Genomic DNA, 17,383 nt, shown 5'->3' on the forward strand with positions numbered 1-17,383 from the left:
TATATATATTTTTAAAAAATAGTTGTTTGGTGCAATGAGCAATGCAGTCATCCTTTGTTTGGAGAGCCAAGGGGCATTGTACCTACAAATGCTAAATAAATTTCACAGGCTGTGTATGTATGAATCTGTTGTTTTTATCTGTATATACATGTATATATAAAACACTTATGTAAACATCCTTGTAGCACTTGTGGGTAGATTTCTGCCATTTCTGATATTACCAAAAGCTTTTTCTTTCAGCTTAGTAATTTCCAAACATTGCTTCTCTCCACCCCCCTTTTATTTTAGCCCTCACAGTAGTCAATAAAATGTGATGCTCCATAACATTTCATTGCATAGTAACCTATCATGAGAGCACCCCGCCCAAGCTTATTCAATGGCAGAGTTTCACATTATGTTCTCAGTGATGTGGTGGTGTTGCTGGGGGGTCTGCTGTTCGATCAGCAACCCTTGCGACAGTTTTTACCTATGTTACAGGTGGAGGTGGGAACTGTGCCCTGATTCTAGGAGCCTCCTGCAGCAATTGGGGATCCTGCAAACAAACACATCAAGAATGGACAGCGAATGCATGTCCTTAAAAAAACCAAAACCCTGAACATGTCTGCTTGATTCAAAGAGAAGGCAGCAATATCCTGAGAGGCAAAGAGTTCTTTCTGGGATGGTTGTCAGGGGTTGAAGTGGGGGAAAGGGGGCTTCTGAAATAGTTGCAGGGCATGGCTCTGAGCTCTTTTTAGAGGCAGTGTATTTAACAAAGTGGGGCATAGCATGGAAAATCATAGGATGAGTGCTTGCATTGCTGTGGTTCTTCTCTGTTGGTAATTCAGCTTTGACTGTTAAGGAGATGAGTCGATGTGAATTGTCTAAAGCAAGGGCTGGCAACCTGCAGTCCATGGGCCACAAGCGGCCTGCGGAGTTGTTTAAATGGCCCACGAGCCGCCCCTGAACTGAGCCACCTGCTTGGCGAGTCCCTGCGTGCTGCGCTAAACTGGCGGAGCGGGGACTCGCTTCTGCGGTGCCAGAAATTGCATCTGCGCAGATGCAAACGCTGGAAATCGCATCTGCGCAGACGCGATCTGGCTCACAGAGCGATCTCCATGGGAGTGAACTGGCCCAGGCAAGGTTAACCTTGTTGACCCTGGTCTAAAGACCCCAAAACTAGACATGGCAGAGACAGCCTCCCCCTTTCCCTGTTGGAGGAAGAAGACAGGGACCCTTCCTGTCTTCCCATTGTTTCTTTACCTCTCCCCACAGTCCCATTGCCTCATTCTTAGATTCTAATCTGTAGGCCAACAATAAGACTTGACATTTGATTTTTGGTATTTTGCTGGAGGCAAACCAACCCAAATTGTTTTAATTTCACAGCGCAAGACCTGCAGCTTATTTCCGTTTCAATGTTTTGACTCAGCGATCTAATGTTACTTTTTGGTACGCCTGTGTGTTGTGTGTCGATGGGTGGGCTGTGTGTGTATGTAATGAACCTGGAGATTTGCCAAGCTGCAAAAGCTGTAGAAATTGCGTTTTCCACATTAGTCGTGTGTGTGTGCGTGTGTGTTGCGTCGTTCAGCTACTGCTGGTGTTCTATTAATTTTTGTATCATCATCTCCCCCTCCTGCTGCCCCTTCTCCTCTATTGGGGAACATGGTATGTGTTTTTCGTTTTGTGTAGCTATCGCTCAATTCAAGGCAGCCTCTTCTTGCATATGAGTAAAAAAAGTTAGGATGAACTGTGGCCCAGTCAGCGTTTGCTCCTTTCATGCCGTTCCTTTCAGTGAAGGTTTGCAAGCCCCATTGAAATGAACCATGGCTCCAGAAAGCAAAGTTTGGTAGATTCCATCATTCACTTAACTGTTGATTTTTAGTAAGATTTGTTGTGGCCTCTCCTGAAGTCTGTGTGACCTGATGAAGATGTATCAAGAATCTCATATTGCACTTGTACTTGCTGGAGAAAAGGGGAAATCCAGATTTTTTTTTTAAATTAAGAAAAATGTTAGTTGTAAAGAACAATCAAAAAGTATAAATGCATTTGAAAAGCAATTATATATATATACATATACATAGAAAATATATATATATATTTTGTTATGTTACTTAAAGGGTCATCCTTTAAATTGTATGTAAGTAGCTGTGGCTGTCCGAACTTTGTGGATTGTTAACACTCGCAAATACTGAGCTCCTGTACATACCTACAGTTCAAGCAGAAGGAATTTATTTTATGTTTTAGCATGTAATTTATGTATTGTATGTCTGAATAGGAACATAAAATTGAAAAAATAAAGACTGCTAAATTATCAGAAACCAAGGTTGTAAAATAAATGTTTTCAAGGCAAAAAAATCACCCAAAGTGTTCTCTTGATCTGTTTTTGGTTTTTTTAATGTTTATTTTAAGGCTGGATTAGGGCTTTTTCTGCCATTAACCAAAATGCTGTGACTTAAAGGAGGAAGAAATCAAGCATGGAAGCCACCTTCCTTGTGTAGCTTGGGTTCTTGTCCTGAGCAACTGTGATGATAATCATAATTTATTACTTATACCCCGCCCATCTGCGGCAGCCCTTGGACGCAAAGCTATCTTGTGTAGAGGGGCCACAGAAATTTCTGAGGGATTCTGAGGAGAAGTGGAAGTTTTCAATAAGACCAGCCCATTTCCTTTTCCTCTAAGGGGCTCATATGGTTACAACAACCCTGTGATGTAGGTTAGGCCAAGAGGCAGAGACTGGCCCAAGGTCACCCAGTGAGCTTCATGACTGAGTGGGGGTTCGAACCCTGGTCGTCCCCCAGATCCTAGTCTGACACACTAGCTAGACACTATCCCACCAGAGATAATAGCCACTGGCCGCATTCTGCATTAGCTGCTGTTTCCATGCAGTCTTCAAAGGGAACCTCGTGTATTGCCCCCATCCCAACCAAAAGTTGCTCCATAAGGTTCTTCCTTATCTATTTTCAAAGAAAGGGGTGGAGGTTTTAGCTCTATGTTCTGATTTCTGGTTCTTTATAGCGTTGTGAAGATGGTGCTTCACACAGGAAAATGCACACAAGGCAGGTCCCCAAGCAGATAACAATTAAAAGTTTAAATGAAACCATATATCCTTCTTCTTCTATGGCGATAACTCGTAGCCAAGTAAGAATGTCTTCCTTAAACACGGTTTTAACAATGAGTCCGTAAGTGACTGTGGAGGCCAATTCCAGACCCACACGTCCTTCCACAGTGGGGACATAGGTTTCCGGGCGGGAGCTGATCACAGTGTGGATTTGCCAAGCGTGCCTTCCTCTTAGCACATTTCTCCCTTGTGTCCTGAGTTCGAGTGTCTTCAAAGCCCATGACACCTTAGGTAAAGGCTGTTCTCCAACTGGAGCACCTGCCGGCCAGTGTTTCCCAGTTGTCAGCGTTTATACTACATTCTTAAAGATTTGCCTTGAGACAGACTTTAAACCTATTTTCTTGACCACCAGCATTACGCTTTCCATATCTTAAAGACGCCACCGACTCTGCTGGCCTTCATTCCTAAGGAAACCAAGTGCTGAAACCCCTGGAATCTCTCGCTGCTTGGAGATTGGGGTGGCACGTAACAGTATCTTCGATGCACGACGCCTGTGTCTGAGCAGGGATGCTGAGGCAGAATAAAAAGGCAAACTGTTCCCTGACGCCAGGAGCAAGAGAGTCTCCACCATCACATTCTTGGAGCATTCGAGCTGAGCTTTTGCGGACCTTGGGGAAATCAGAGCAAACAGCTGCCTCCCACATGGAGGCGTTGGCAGTCATGAGCCGTTCCCCTTGCCCTTTCTCACCGCCGCACTCCAGGACTGGCGCGAGGGCACACAGAGAGCCCCCTCCAGATCGGCACTTGCCTCTTCCCTTGTCATGTCGACCCACATGGACTACAACTCCTGCCCTAGAGATTGCCCCACCATGGATAGCCTGGAAAGGCAGCTGATTTGCCCCATCTGTTTGGAGATGTTTACCAAGCCGGTGGTCATCTTGCCCTGCCAGCACAACCTGTGCAGGAAATGTGCCAACGACATCTTTCAGGTGAGCCGTGAACATGCCTGGGTTTGCAGCTTGGCTTGGTTTTCATTTTGGGTCTAAGTGCATAAGTGGTCAAAGAGAGAAGGTGGCACTAGGGAGATGGAATCGCTAGCAAAATGCCCGTCGTCATTGCAGGTGGCGTGAGCTTTGGGGAAGGGCCTGTGTCTCGCAAGATCACTGGGGGAATCTGTGTGGACTGACGGACACATGCTATAAGCGACCCCTCTATGGTGGCGAGGGGGCGCTCCTGGCTCCCTGTTTGGATTTTAAAAAAATAATTACAAGAGGGCTGGGGAAGCTTTTGCAAACTGGGGGCTGTTTTTCCTCCTGGGGGGGGGGCGCAGGCCAGACACAGAGGGCAAAGGTGGGCAGAACAAATAATGCCCATTTTACCTTTGTTAGTTACTTTTACCTGCACATCCCTCTGTATCCTACAGCAAGACAAGTAACAGGTAACATCGGAGGACAAGGACACATGGAGCGCAGGCAAAAACACTCAAGGAGGGTGTCAAAATGTTGAGGGGTGTGGCCTGGGAGTAATGGGCGTGGCCTGTGGAAGAAGGGGTGTGGCCTAGGGAGAGCTCGGGGTCCCAGGAATAATAATAATAATAATAATAATAATAATAATAATAATAATGTTATTATTTGTACCCCCGCCCATCTGTCTGGGTTTCCCCAGCCACTCTGGGCGGCTTCCAACAAAGATTAAAAAACATTAAAATGTCACACATTAAAAACTTCCCTGAACAGGGCTGCCTCCAGATGTCTTCTAAATGTTAGGTAGTTGTTTATTGCCTTGACATCTGATGGGAGGGTGTTCCACAGGGCGGGCGCCACTACCGAGAAGGCCCTTTGCCTGGTTCCCTGTAGCTTTGCTTCTTGCAATGAGGGAACCGCCAGAAGGCCCTCGGCGCTGGATCTCAGTGTCCGGGCTGAACGATGGGGGTGGAGACGGTAGTGAGGGCTGCATTTGGCCCCCACCCCTGAGGTTCCCCACCCCTGTGCTATAAGATGGCTAAGTACATGGTACCTATTTATAGAACGGAATGGTTTGCAAAAAGCAGAGAGGGAAAAATACTTATCCATAGCTAGAGAACTGGTGGGGTCAGCTGATGAAACTGAATGTACTTCAGCTACAGTACCTGCTGCCTCGTGGGACATCTTCAGGAGAAGAAAAGGCTAAAAAGTAAACCCTGCACAAATCTGGTGTGGAGTCCCTAAGACTGTTGGGTGGCGCCTTGTACACCTTCTGGCAACTCCTTCAGCCAAGCTGGTGCCAAACGTCTTGCTCTGCTTTCCTTTGGACCCCATCAGTGAGTCCGACAGGGTGGTCTTGTCATCTGGGCAGCGCAAGACCTCCAGCCACACTGCCCAGGCTTGCCCCCCACCCCCCCAGAGGTATCCTTGGTTGCTGCTAATGCACCCAAAACAATGCTGGAGGCAGCAGTTATGAGTTCCCAATCTATTCAGCCACAGCAGGTGCTGTGATTCTCCAGCAGTTGGACTTCACCCCCAGAGGTGCACTCCCTTGTCTCTCGAGATAGACGGATGCCGCCGATGATGACTTCAGCTGCCATTCTCCATCCAGTGTGTGTGATTTCAGTCATTTGTTTAATGTCAGCGCCAAACACTAGAAAATTCAGTTGCCGATATAAAATATGTACCACATGGGACAAATCGAGAAACATTTGCTTAAGGTGTGTTTTCATCCTGGTATAATGCAGTGCTAGCAGTGTGCAACTGCCACAGGCCCTGTAGTCGCAAAGAGCGCATGATTGTTTGAACTGGCCCAAAATCAAAAATAAGAACCGCTCTTTTATCAGAAGGGGATTCCCCAAGGAATCTTTCCTCCTTGGAACTTTATAGAGAGTGCTGCAAAGCGTAAGGACCTGCGGGTTGCATCCAACTAAATTATACCCAAGAGCTGAGCCACTGAAATGAGTGTATTTAAGTTACTTCATTCATTCCAGTGGGTCGGAGAATGCTTAGCATTGATTATCACCCTATGTCTTCCACTGTGGGCCCATCCCTACTGATGGGGATTTTTTGTGGGGTGGGGGAGGGTTGTGAGTGCATTCTGCAACATGTCGCCGACACAAGAATAGCCCATTAGTGGTGGATTTATAATGGACTGTCCACAAAATCATTCCGCTTTGCTACTTGTTCTGTGATGCTTGCCCCAAAGTTACTGCATTACTGCCATCTGGAAGGGCACAATGAAAATGTGCCAACCCCTTGCCCCACGAAACACTTGTTTATTTATTCTATTTATATACCCAGGGCAGTGTACAGCATTAAATACATAATTTACATAGCATAATAATAAAAGACAATAAAACCATTGGAGAGAGAAAAAATCATAGTAACAGTCCTGTCCCCCTTTTCAAAAGGCTGTGGATTGCTTAATGCCTGAAGGTCTGGATAAATAGGAATGTTTTTGTCTGGTGCCTAAAGACATTTAATGATGGTGCCAGGCAAGTCTCTCTGGGGAGAGCACTAGACAAGTGGGGAGTCACCACGGAAAAGGCCCGTCCTCATGTTGTCACCCTCCAAACCACAAGGTCTGGGTGGGCTTGTATGGGAGAGGTGGTCCTTAAGTTACTGAGGTCCTGAGTCGTGTATGGTATAAAGTTATAGGATTGCAGCAGGAAGTTAATGGGGCTTGCACCGATTGAATCATAGAATCATAGAGTTGGAAGAGACCACAAGGGCCATCGAGTCCAACCCCCTGCCAAGCAGGAAACACCATCAGAGCACTCCTAACATATGGTTGTCAAGCCTCTGCTTAAAGACCTCCAAAGAAGGAGACTCCACCACACTCCTTGGCAGCAAATTCCACTGTCGAACAGCTCTTACTGTCAGGAAGTTCTTCCTAATGTTTAGGTGGGATCTTCTTTCTTGTAGTTTGGAGCCATTGCTCCGTGTCCGCTTCTCTGGAGCAGCAGAAAACAACCTTTCTCCCTCCTCTATGTGACATCCTTTTATATATTTGAACATGGCTATCATATCACCCCTTAACCTCCTCTTCTCCAGGCTAAACATGCCCAGCTCCCTTAGCCGTTCCTCATAAGGCATCGTTTCCAGGCCTTTGACCATTTGGGTTGCCCTCCTCTGGACACGTTCCAGTTTGTCCGTGTCCTTCTTGAACTGTGGTGCCCAGAACTGGACACAGTACTCCAGGTGAGGTCTGACCAGAGCAGAATACAGTGGCACTATTACTCCCCTTGATCTAGATGCTATACTCCTATTGATGCAGCCCAGAATTGCATTGGCTTTTTTAGCTGCCGCGTCACACTGTTGGCTCATGTCAAGTTTGTGGTCAACCAAGACTCCTAGATCCTTTTCACATGTACTGCTCTCAAGCCAGGTGTCACCCATCTTGTATTTGTGCCTCTCATTCTTTTTTGCCCAAGTGCAATACTTTACATTTCTCCCTGTTAAAATTCATCTTGTTTGTTTTGGCCCAGTTCTCTAATCTGGCCCAGTTCTCTCATCTATTGGAAAGGAAGTGGCATGTCCCACCTGCAACTTTTGCAAATACAGAGAGTATTGAAAGCAGGATAACTGCCCCGATACCATCCTTTATTCTGGCTGCAGCTACAGGCATGTCATTGTCATGATATCCTATATCGCAGCTCCAGTCTTCAGGGGAGAGCAGCTCTGTTTATGCAGCCAAAACAACAGCCATGTACAATAGGGAGGTGTGGGTTCATTTGGGGGAACTGGATGATAGATCAGGTGGGTCATTCGCCTGATCCGGCAGGCTCTTCTCAACTTGCAGTTAAAAAGGTAAAGGTAAAGGTACCCCTGCCTGTACGGGCCAGTCTTGACAGACTCCGGGGTTGTGCGCCCATCTCACTCAAGAGGCCGAGGGCCAGCGCTGTCCGGAGACACTTCCGGGTCACGTGGCCAGCGTGACGAAGCTGCTCTGGCGAGCCAGGGCCACACACGGAAACGCCGTTTACCTTCCCACTGGTAAGCGGTCCCTATTTATCTACTTGCACCTGGAGGTGCTTTCGAACTGCTAGGTTGGCAGGCGCTGGGACCAAACAACGGGAGCGCACCCCGCCGCGGGGATTCGAACCGCCGACCATATGATCGGCAAGCCCTAGGCACTGAGGCTTTTACCCACAGCGCCAAGCGCGTCCCTGAACTTGCAGTTAAGACTACCCAAAAGAGGAGCAGAAATGACCAAAGGATGAGTTGGGCAAGTAACCTCATCATCATCCCAGGGCCTCTGCTGTTGCCAGTGATGACTCATTCCTGCAACACTCCCCTTGGGCACGTCACATGGGGAGCAACACTGTTCAAGCCAAATAGCAGAGGAGGGGGGTCGCCTGTGGCATCTGAGTTAACAGAAGAGGCACAGGACAGGGACGGAGGAAGCCCCTAGGGCACCTGGGGTGAAGTGCCCAGAGGCAGGGCACTCGATGCCCATATGGACAGAACAGGGTGCTCGGCATTCCGTGCCATCCCTATGGGCAGCGCGGCGCACCCCGTCTCTAAGGGCGTTGTGCGCTCCGTGTTGTCCCGTGCCATCCCTATGGGTGCCACATGCCACGGGGCATGCGGTGCCCATAGGGATGAGATGTGGCACTGGTACACGGCGCCCATACAGGATGGGGTGCGCAGCAGGGCCTCAGAGAGCCAGTGTGGTGTAGTGGTTAAGAGCGGTGGACTCGTAATCTGGTGAACCGGGTTCGCTTCCCCGCTCCTCCACATGCAGCTGCTGGGTGACCTTGGGCTAGTCACACTTCTTTGAAGTCTCTCAGCCTCACTCACCTCACAGAGTGTTTGTTGTGGGGGAGGAAGGGGAAGGAGATTGTGAGCTGTTTTGAGACTCCTTTGGGTAGTGATAAAGCGGGATATCAAATCCAAACTCCTCCCCCTCCTCCTCCTCCCCCTCCTCCTCCCCCCCCTCCTCCTCCTCCTCTTCTTCTTCTTCTTCTTCCTTCTTCTTCTTCTTCTTCTTCTTCTTCTTCTTCTTCTTCTTCTTCTTCTTCTTCTTCGCAGCTGCCCTACAGCTGGGGGTGGGGAGGCAGTGGGCGGACAGCGCGGAGACTGCGGGAGCCGAGACGTGTGGCTCATGTGCCCTGCAGGCCCTACTGTGACAAATGCCACCCGCCATTTTGTCACCCCCGTCAGGGTGACACTTGGGGCGGACCGCACCCCCCTTCATACGTCCCTTGCACAGGATAAAGGTAAAGGGACCCCTGACTGTTAGGTCCAGTCGTGACTGACTCTGGGGTTGCGGTGCTCATCTCACTTTATTGGCCGAGGGAGCCGGCGTACAGCTTCCGGGTCATGTGGCCAGCATGACTAAGCTGCTACTGGCAAACCAGAGCAGCGCACGGAAACGCTGTTTACCTTCCCGCCGGAGCGGTACCTATTTATCTACTTGCACTTTGATGTGCTTTTGAACTGCTGGGTTGGCAGGAGCAGGGACCGGGCAACAGGAGCTCACCCCGTCGCAGGGATTTGAACCACCGGCCTTCTGATCGACAAGTCCTAGGCTCTGTGGTTTAACCCACAGTCCCACCCGCGTCCCTCTTGAACAGGATACTGTGCCCTAAATGGGGAGGTGCCTCCAAACTCTCTGCAATGGACAGCAGTGTTCTCGTACTGAGATGCCAGCGCACCAGTCATGCTGGTACGCAATGGACAGATGGACCAGGAACCCAATGCACCATCTCTCTGTTCTACACAGGGATTGCCAGCTCAGAAGTGGCCCTTATCCTTCTTCTGACCCTGCAGCTGTTGTGGGACTGGGTGCAAACATAGCGTGGTACTAATCCAAACTGAGCACGTGCAGATTCATCATCATCATCATTATTCCATTAAGAGGAAAGCATGAGGAAAAACCCAGTGCGGAAGTGCTTAGAGGTAATGATATTGAAAAGAATGATTGCTGACCTATAGTAATCACATTGCCTGGAATCAATCCAGGGCGCTTGGACAGTAGCCGAGTTTAAACAATGCTGCTGTCAGTATAAAAAATGCTTTGCCTTTAAGGCTTCAACTAAATGGCTTACTTATGAAGCACAGAATTGTAGGGTTGGAAAGAGACTGTAAGAGTTATCTAGCAATGCAGGAATCGCAGCTACAACATGCTGCGCTGAGGGTGCATTTCAGGGGGAGATGATGATGATGATGATGATGATGATAATAATAATAATAATAATAATAATAATAATAATAATAATAATAGAATTATTTATACCCCGCCCATCTGGCTGGGTTTCCCCAGCCACTCTGGGCGGCTTCCAACACAATATTAAAATACAGTAATGCATCAAACATTAAAAGCTTCCCTAAACAGGGCTGCCTTCAGATGTCTTCTAAAAGTCAGATAGTTGTTTATTTCCTTGACATCTAGTGGGAGGGCTTTCCACAGGGCGGGCGCCACTTCCAAGAAGGTCCTCTGTCTGGTTCCCTGTAACTTGGCTTCTCGCAGTGAGGGAACCGCCAGAAGGCCCTCGGCACTGGACTTCAGTGTCCGGGCAGAACGATGGGGGTGGAGACGCTCCTTCAGGTCTACTGGACCGAGGCTGTTTAGGGCTTTAAAGGTCAGCACCAACACTTTGAATTGTGCTCGGAAACATACTGGAAGCCATTGTAGGTCTTTCAAGATTGGGGTTATGTGGTCTCGGTGGCCGCTCCCAGTCACCACTCTAGCTGCCGCATTCTGGATTAGTTGTTACCTTCAAAGGTAGCCCCACGTAGAGCGCATTGCAGTAATCCAAGCGGGAGATAACCAGAGCATGCACCACTCTGGTGAGACAGTCCGTGGGCAGGTAGGGTCTCATCCCGCATACCAGATGGAGCTGGTAAACAGCTGCCCTGGACACAGAATTGACCTGTGCCTCCATGGACAGCTGTGAGTCCAAAATGACTCCCAGGCTGCACACCTGGTCCTTCAGGGGCACAGTTACCCCATTCAGGACCAGATCAGCGTTTGCCAACACTTCAGCAAGTCCAAGAGGCTCAGTGGTTTAGACCACAGCGCCACCCATGTCCCTGACAATGGAGCCTTTGGATCCATTGGGTGGAGAACAGAAAGGGTCTCTTTGTGTAAAAACTAGCCTACTGTACAAAGGTAAAATGTATCTCACTCTGCTCACTTTGGCTTTGACCCCGCTCAAAGCATCTGGCATGTGCCCGCTCCCCAAAAAACTTGCCTAAAAGGGAATGCAACCCCCAGGCTGAAGAAGGTCCCCCACCCCTGATCTAAGCCAGTGTTCTCTACTCTGGCTCGTAATAACCATTTGGGGCATCCATTCGGTTCCTAAGTTGGGTGGTGGGGTTACAGGGGGCTGCCTCTAGAGGTATAAATGACCATCAGTCTTTGAAAAGCTGGTATCGAGTCCATCCACTTTGTTGTATTAATTTAGCTGAATAGCTATAAGGGAAATTTGAACGAATGTGCAATTAATCATTATTGCTTTTGAATGTTATTGTGCTGTTATCTTCCTTAGTTGGTTGTGCAAATCGCTATTCTGAATAATGCTTTTTATAGGGTAGGGCCGTACGACAAGGCTGTATATTGTCTCCCTGGTTATTTAACTTATATGCAGAATTCATCATGCGAAAGGCTGGGCTGGATGATTCCCAAGCCGGAATTAAGATCGCCGGAAGAAATATCAACAACCTCAGATATGCAGATGACACAACCTTGATGGCAGAAAGTGAGGAGGAATTAAAGAACCTTTTAATGAGGGTGAAAGAGGAGAGCGCAAAATATGGTCTGAAGCTCAACATCAAAAAAACGAAGATGATGGCCACTGGGCCCATCACCTCCTGGCAAATAGAAGGGGAAGAAATGGAGGCAGTGAGAGATTTTACTTTTTTGGGCTCCATGATCACTGCAGATGGTGACAACAGCAACTATAGGGTAGGGCTACCAGCGCTGGGGACGAGTTTGTGGAAATAAGGGGGCAGTGGCTCCCCCAAATTTGGGAACCCACTGGGCTAGGGTCTCAGGCGTCTTTTCCTCGCCATCTGATCCTTTTAACCAGAGATGTCCTAAGTCGGACCTGGGATGGTCCGCTTGCAAAGTGCCTGCTCTGCAGAACTGAGCTGCGATCCCTGCCCAGAGAGCAATTAGCTATTAGCCGAAGCAATTAGCATTTCTCCTCTGCCTGCAGGTGTTTAACACTGTTGCTGTGTGCATTGTTGTTATTTGTTAGCTGGCTCCTTCAGTTCTTCTTACGCTGCTTTAGGTGTGGTGTCATGCTATTTGCTCTGTGATTTCTGTGGCACTGGTATGATTATTATAATTAATCATTTTAGGTGGGGTTTTTGTTAGCCTCCGCTGGAGAGAGAAAGCAGGTTGGAAATCCTAGCATCAGTCAACAAAAACAAACTCTTGAGCTTGAAGGAATGGCTCTATCTAGCTCTGCACTTGCTGCGGCCTTCTCCAAGCCAAAGGCATCCGATGTCTTGGACTACAATTCCCATCAGCCCATGCTGGCTGGGGCAGATGGGAGATGTAGTCCTGCACATCTAGATGGTCCCAGGTTGGCAAAGACTAGTCTTTGTTGTTGTTGTTTAGTCGTTTTGTTGTATCTGACTCTTCGTGACCCCCTGGACCAGAGCACGCCAGGCACTCCTGTCTTCCACTGCCTTCCGCAGTTTGGTCAGACTCATGCTGGTAGCTTCGAGAACACTGTCCAACCATCTCGTCCTCTGTCATCCCCTTCTCCTTGTGCCCTCCATCTTTCCCAGCATCAGGGTCTTTTCCAGGGAGTCTTCTCTTCTCATGAGGTGGCCAAAGTCTTGGAGCCTCAGCTTCAGGATCTGTCCTTCCAGTGAGCACTCAGGGCTGATTTCCTTCAGAATGGAGAGGTTTGATCTTCTTGCAGTCCATGGGACTCTCAAGACTAGTGTACTGTGATTTAATTTCAGGGGGGCTGAAGCATTTGGGTGGGAAGATACCAAATCCTGACATTTCCCCCAAGACATTTGCTTGCTTTGCAGGGCTTAGATTCCTTCCTCAGGCTACGTCCAGACAGATTTGGATAACTAGGGGATTGTGACTGTTCTAATTTCCAGCCCCTTCCGTTCTCCTGAGAGATGCCTGACACCTGCCTTCACACGATTAAATGTCTTGCGTTTTGCTCTTGGCTTCTGGCCTTTGGTTTCTTGTAAAAATATCATCAGTCCTTCTTGAGCAGCCCACGTAACTTGTCTGCTTCCTGGCAGCCTCTCTGGAGGTTTCCACGATGACTTTCATTATAACACCTGTTCTGAGCCGAAGTTGTGATATATTTCAATAGCTGTGTTTTTGAAGACTCACTGGGACAATTTAGTCACCTTTTATGAAGCTCAACATGGCCTCAGAATAAAGGCAACTCTGAATATAATAATAATAATAATAATAATAATAATAATAATAATAATAATAATAATAATAATTTGTACTCCGCCCATCTGTCTTGGTTTCCCCAGCCACTCTGGGCGGCTTCCAACAAACATTAAAAATACATTAAAATGTCACACATTAAAAACTTCCCTGAACAGGGCTGCCTTAAGATGTCTTCTAAATGTCAGATAGTTGTTTATCTCTTTGACATCTGATGGGAGGGTTCCACAGGGGGGCACCACCACTGAGAAGGCCCTCTGCCTGGTTCCCTGTAGCTTTGCTTCTCGCAGGGAGGGAACCACCAGAAGGCCCTCCGCGCTGGATCTCAGTGTCCGGGCAGAATGATGGGGGTGGAGACGCTGCTTCAGGTATACTGGACCGAGGCCGTTTAGGGCTTTAAAGGTCAACACAACACTTTGAATTGTGCTTGGAAACATACTGGGAGCCAATGCAGTGGCTTATTATTGTTCTAGAATGATTAGAGATGAATTTAAGGATCGGTCCAAATACAAAAATGTAATTTTGGTCCCTTGTAAACTCCGGCTCAGGGACGCAGGTGGCGCTGTGGGTTAAAGCCTCAGCGCCTAGGGCTTGCCGATCGAAAGGTCGGCGGTTCGAATCCCTGCGGCGGGGTGCGCTCCCGCTGCTCGGTCCCAGCGCCTGCCAACCTAGCAGTTCGAAAGCACCTCCGGGTGCAAGTAGATAAATAGGGACCGCTTACCAGCGGGAAGGTAAACGGTGTTTCCGTGTGCGGCTCTGGCTCGCCAGAGCAGCGATGTCACGCTGGCCACGTGACCCGGAAGTGTCTCCGGACAGCGCTGGCCCCTGGCCTCTTAAGTGAGATGGGCGCACAACCCCAGAGTCTGTCAAGACTGGCCCGTACGGGCAGGGGTACCTTTACCTTTACCTTTAAACTCCGGCTCATTTATATTTCACTTTCTCAACCCTCCCCATTGCCTGAGAGGGACATCATGCCTGGATTACCCGAATGTTTTAAAACTGCAATTGACAGCATATATATAGTTACGAGTTTTTTTGTGGGCGAAGTGGGCTGTATGCTGGGACCCTTCTAACCACTGGATCCAGCAAGTGTTAAAATAGAAGCAAGGATTCAAATTCCTGGTGAGGTGATAGCTTAGTGAATGGGCCATTAAGGAAACAAAGGTAGTGGATCTGTGCCAGATGAGAAATGGGTAGGCACCCCTCCCTCAAATGGCTGATAGTTAGACAGACACAGGCCAGAGTGGAGAGAGGAGTGATGCCAGCTAGATGCTAGGAGTGGAAAAGCAGCAGGCTGAGAAGCTAGAGAGATATCTCTGCCTGATTTCTGTTTGAATACAGTCGTACCTTGGTTCTCGAACGGAATCCGTTCCGGAAGTCCGTTCGACTTCCAAAAATGTTCAAAAACCAAGGCGTGGCTTCCAATTGGCTGCAGGAGCTTCCTGCACTCAGTCGGAAGCCGCAGAAGCCATGTCAGGTGTTCGGCTTCCAAAAAACGTTTGCAAACCGGAACACTCACTGCCGGGTTTGCGGCGTTCGGGAGCCAAAGCATTCGAGTCACAAGGCATTCAAGAACCAAGGTACGACTGTACAAGGCTGCATCTATGGGGGAAAGCAACACCCTTTTGGGGGTGTTAATGCTGTGAACCCCTCCATCAGAGGCTCAGGCTGTATATAGGTGGAAATAAACCAAATAATAATAATAATAAATCAGCGCGGGTGGGGCTGTGGTCCAAACCACAGAACCTAGGACTTGCCGATCAGAAGGTCAGCGGTTCGAATCCCTGTGACAGGGTGAGCTCCCGTTGCTCAGTCCCTGCTCCTGCCAACCTAGCAGTTCAAAAGCACGTCAAAGTGCAAGCAGACAAATAGGTGTCACTCTGGCGGGAAGGTAAGCGGCATTTTCGTGTGCTGCTTTAGTTCTTAGTCATGCTAGCCACATGACCTGGAGGCTGTACGCTGGCTCCCTCGGCCAATAAAGCGAGATGAGCGCTGCAACCCCAGAGTCGGTCAAGACTGCACCTAATGGCTAGGGGTCCCTTTACCTTAAACCAAATATCATAAAGACACCACATTCTCTGATATACTTCGTTTCCAAAAGGAAACAGAAATGCTAGGTAAGCGCCTGGAATCGTGCAATAATACACACACACACACACACACACACACACACACACGGGTTTGGGAGATGTCCCTGCCTCCAAAACATCTCTTCTATGTGTTTCAGTCTCGAGGAACGACCTTGGGCTCCGCAGGGAGGTTTCGCTGCCCGTCTTGCCGCCATGAAGTGGTCCTCGACAGACATGGCATCTACGGACTGCAAAGGAACCTTCTGGTTGAAAACATCATTGATATTTATAAGCAAGCATCAGCCAGGGGGCCAGAGAGGTATGTGATACCCAACAGTCATTGTGTATGTTTGTGGGTGGGTGCACACCCCAAAATGTGGGCAAATGTGGACTTGTAAAAGGATAAAAGAGTATTGGGAAATGATGCATAATGAATTGAAAACGGTGTTTAAAAGTACTTTACCAAAAAAACAAGAGTCCTTGGGGATAATTTAGACTGAAATTCCCAGGTGTCAAAAACAATTACTTATGTATGCTACAACTGTGGTCTGTGATTTGTTAGCCCCAAAATGGAAAACGAGCAAAGTCCCAACCAAAGAAGAATGGCAGCTTAAGTTGACAAAATATGCACAACTTGCAGACTTAACATATAGAGTAAGAGAACAAGAAGAACATACGTTTAAAGAAGATTGGAAAACGTTTATTGAATGTATGGGAAATAATTGTGTACAGCTGAAAACATTGGCAGAATGAAGATAAATTCAACAAGTATAAACAAGTTTCGATGGATGTAATAATGGGATGCTGATTGGTATGGTTTTTATAAAATATGCAGGAATTTAGGATATGTAAAATGAACCATGGAAAGAGGAGAAGGGAAGTCATTGATATGTTAAAGATTTAAAGTGCGTGTTTTAAATTGTAAAACAGAAAATTTAACTATATATAGTGGGCAAATGTTTCATCCCCCCCCCCCGATATTTCATAGATTCATATAATATATAATTGTAAGGTTTGGAAAGGACCCCAGGGATCTTTTAGTCTAATCCCTTGCAATGCAGGAATCTCAGCTAAAGCATCCATGACGGATGGCTATCCATCCTTTGTTTAAAACATCGCAAGGAAGAACAGTTCACCACCTTCTGAGTCAGTTTGTTCCACTGTCAAACGCCTATTACCATTGGAAAGTTCTTGCTAATGTTTCATTGGAGTCGCCTGCTTTGTAATTTGAACCCATCAGTTTGAGCATCAGAGAACAAGTTTGCCCCATCTTTTTTTTTTTTTAAATTTCATATTTATTAAGATTTTTGAATACAAGTGCATAAATAAAAATTACTTATATCATAACATAATTTCGTCTCTTCTTTGGACTCCCTCACATCTCCCGCTCCCACTTACATCGTTGCAAAAGGTTTTTTCCAAGCAAATTACCCACTTGTTTGCAATATTTGTCACCGCTCATTTAGATAAAATCTAACAATTCTCCAAAATAAATTTATATTTTCCCTATTTCTCACTTATCATCAAAATCAAATCTAATTCAATGGTAGGCAATTATTTATGATCTAGCATCCTTCTTAGCATTCAACCAAATTACAGTATTTCTGCAAATAAGTCTTAAATTTCCCCCAGTCCTCCTCAACCCTCTCTTCTCCCAGGTCTCGGATCCTGCCAGTCATCTCGGCCAGTTGCATATAGTCTATCAGCTGCATCTGCCACTCTTCCAGTGTGGGTAGATCTTGAGTTTTCCAATTCTTAGCGATGAGTATCCTTGCTGCCGTTGTTGCATACATAAAAAATGTTCGGTCCTTCTTTAACACCTTCTGGCCGACAATACCCAGAAGGAAGGCCTCTGGTTTCTTAGTAAAGGTATACCTAAATACCTTCTTCAGCTCATTATATATCATTTCCCAGAAGGCCTTCACTTTAGGGC

General features: G+C 47.4%; 1 protein-coding gene across 1 annotated transcript in view; it reads left to right on the forward strand.

Moving 5' to 3' along the window:
- Positions 1–3,597: 3,597 nt before the first annotated feature.
- Positions 3,598–17,383, forward strand: part of LOC307217713 (tripartite motif-containing protein 54-like) — a 42,385-nt gene continuing 28,599 nt past the window's right edge. The window contains exons 1-2 of the mRNA XM_079979467.1: positions 3,598–4,023; positions 15,609–15,769. Coding sequence (XP_079835593.1) covers positions 3,856–4,023; positions 15,609–15,769 — 329 coding nt within the window. The 5' untranslated portion in view covers positions 3,598–3,855. The remainder of the gene's footprint in view (positions 4,024–15,608; positions 15,770–17,383) is intronic.

This window comes from Podarcis cretensis (assembly GCF_951804945.1).
Source record: "Podarcis cretensis genome assembly, chromosome: 6".
In the NCBI taxonomy this organism is placed as follows: Eukaryota; Metazoa; Chordata; class Lepidosauria; order Squamata; family Lacertidae; genus Podarcis; species Podarcis cretensis.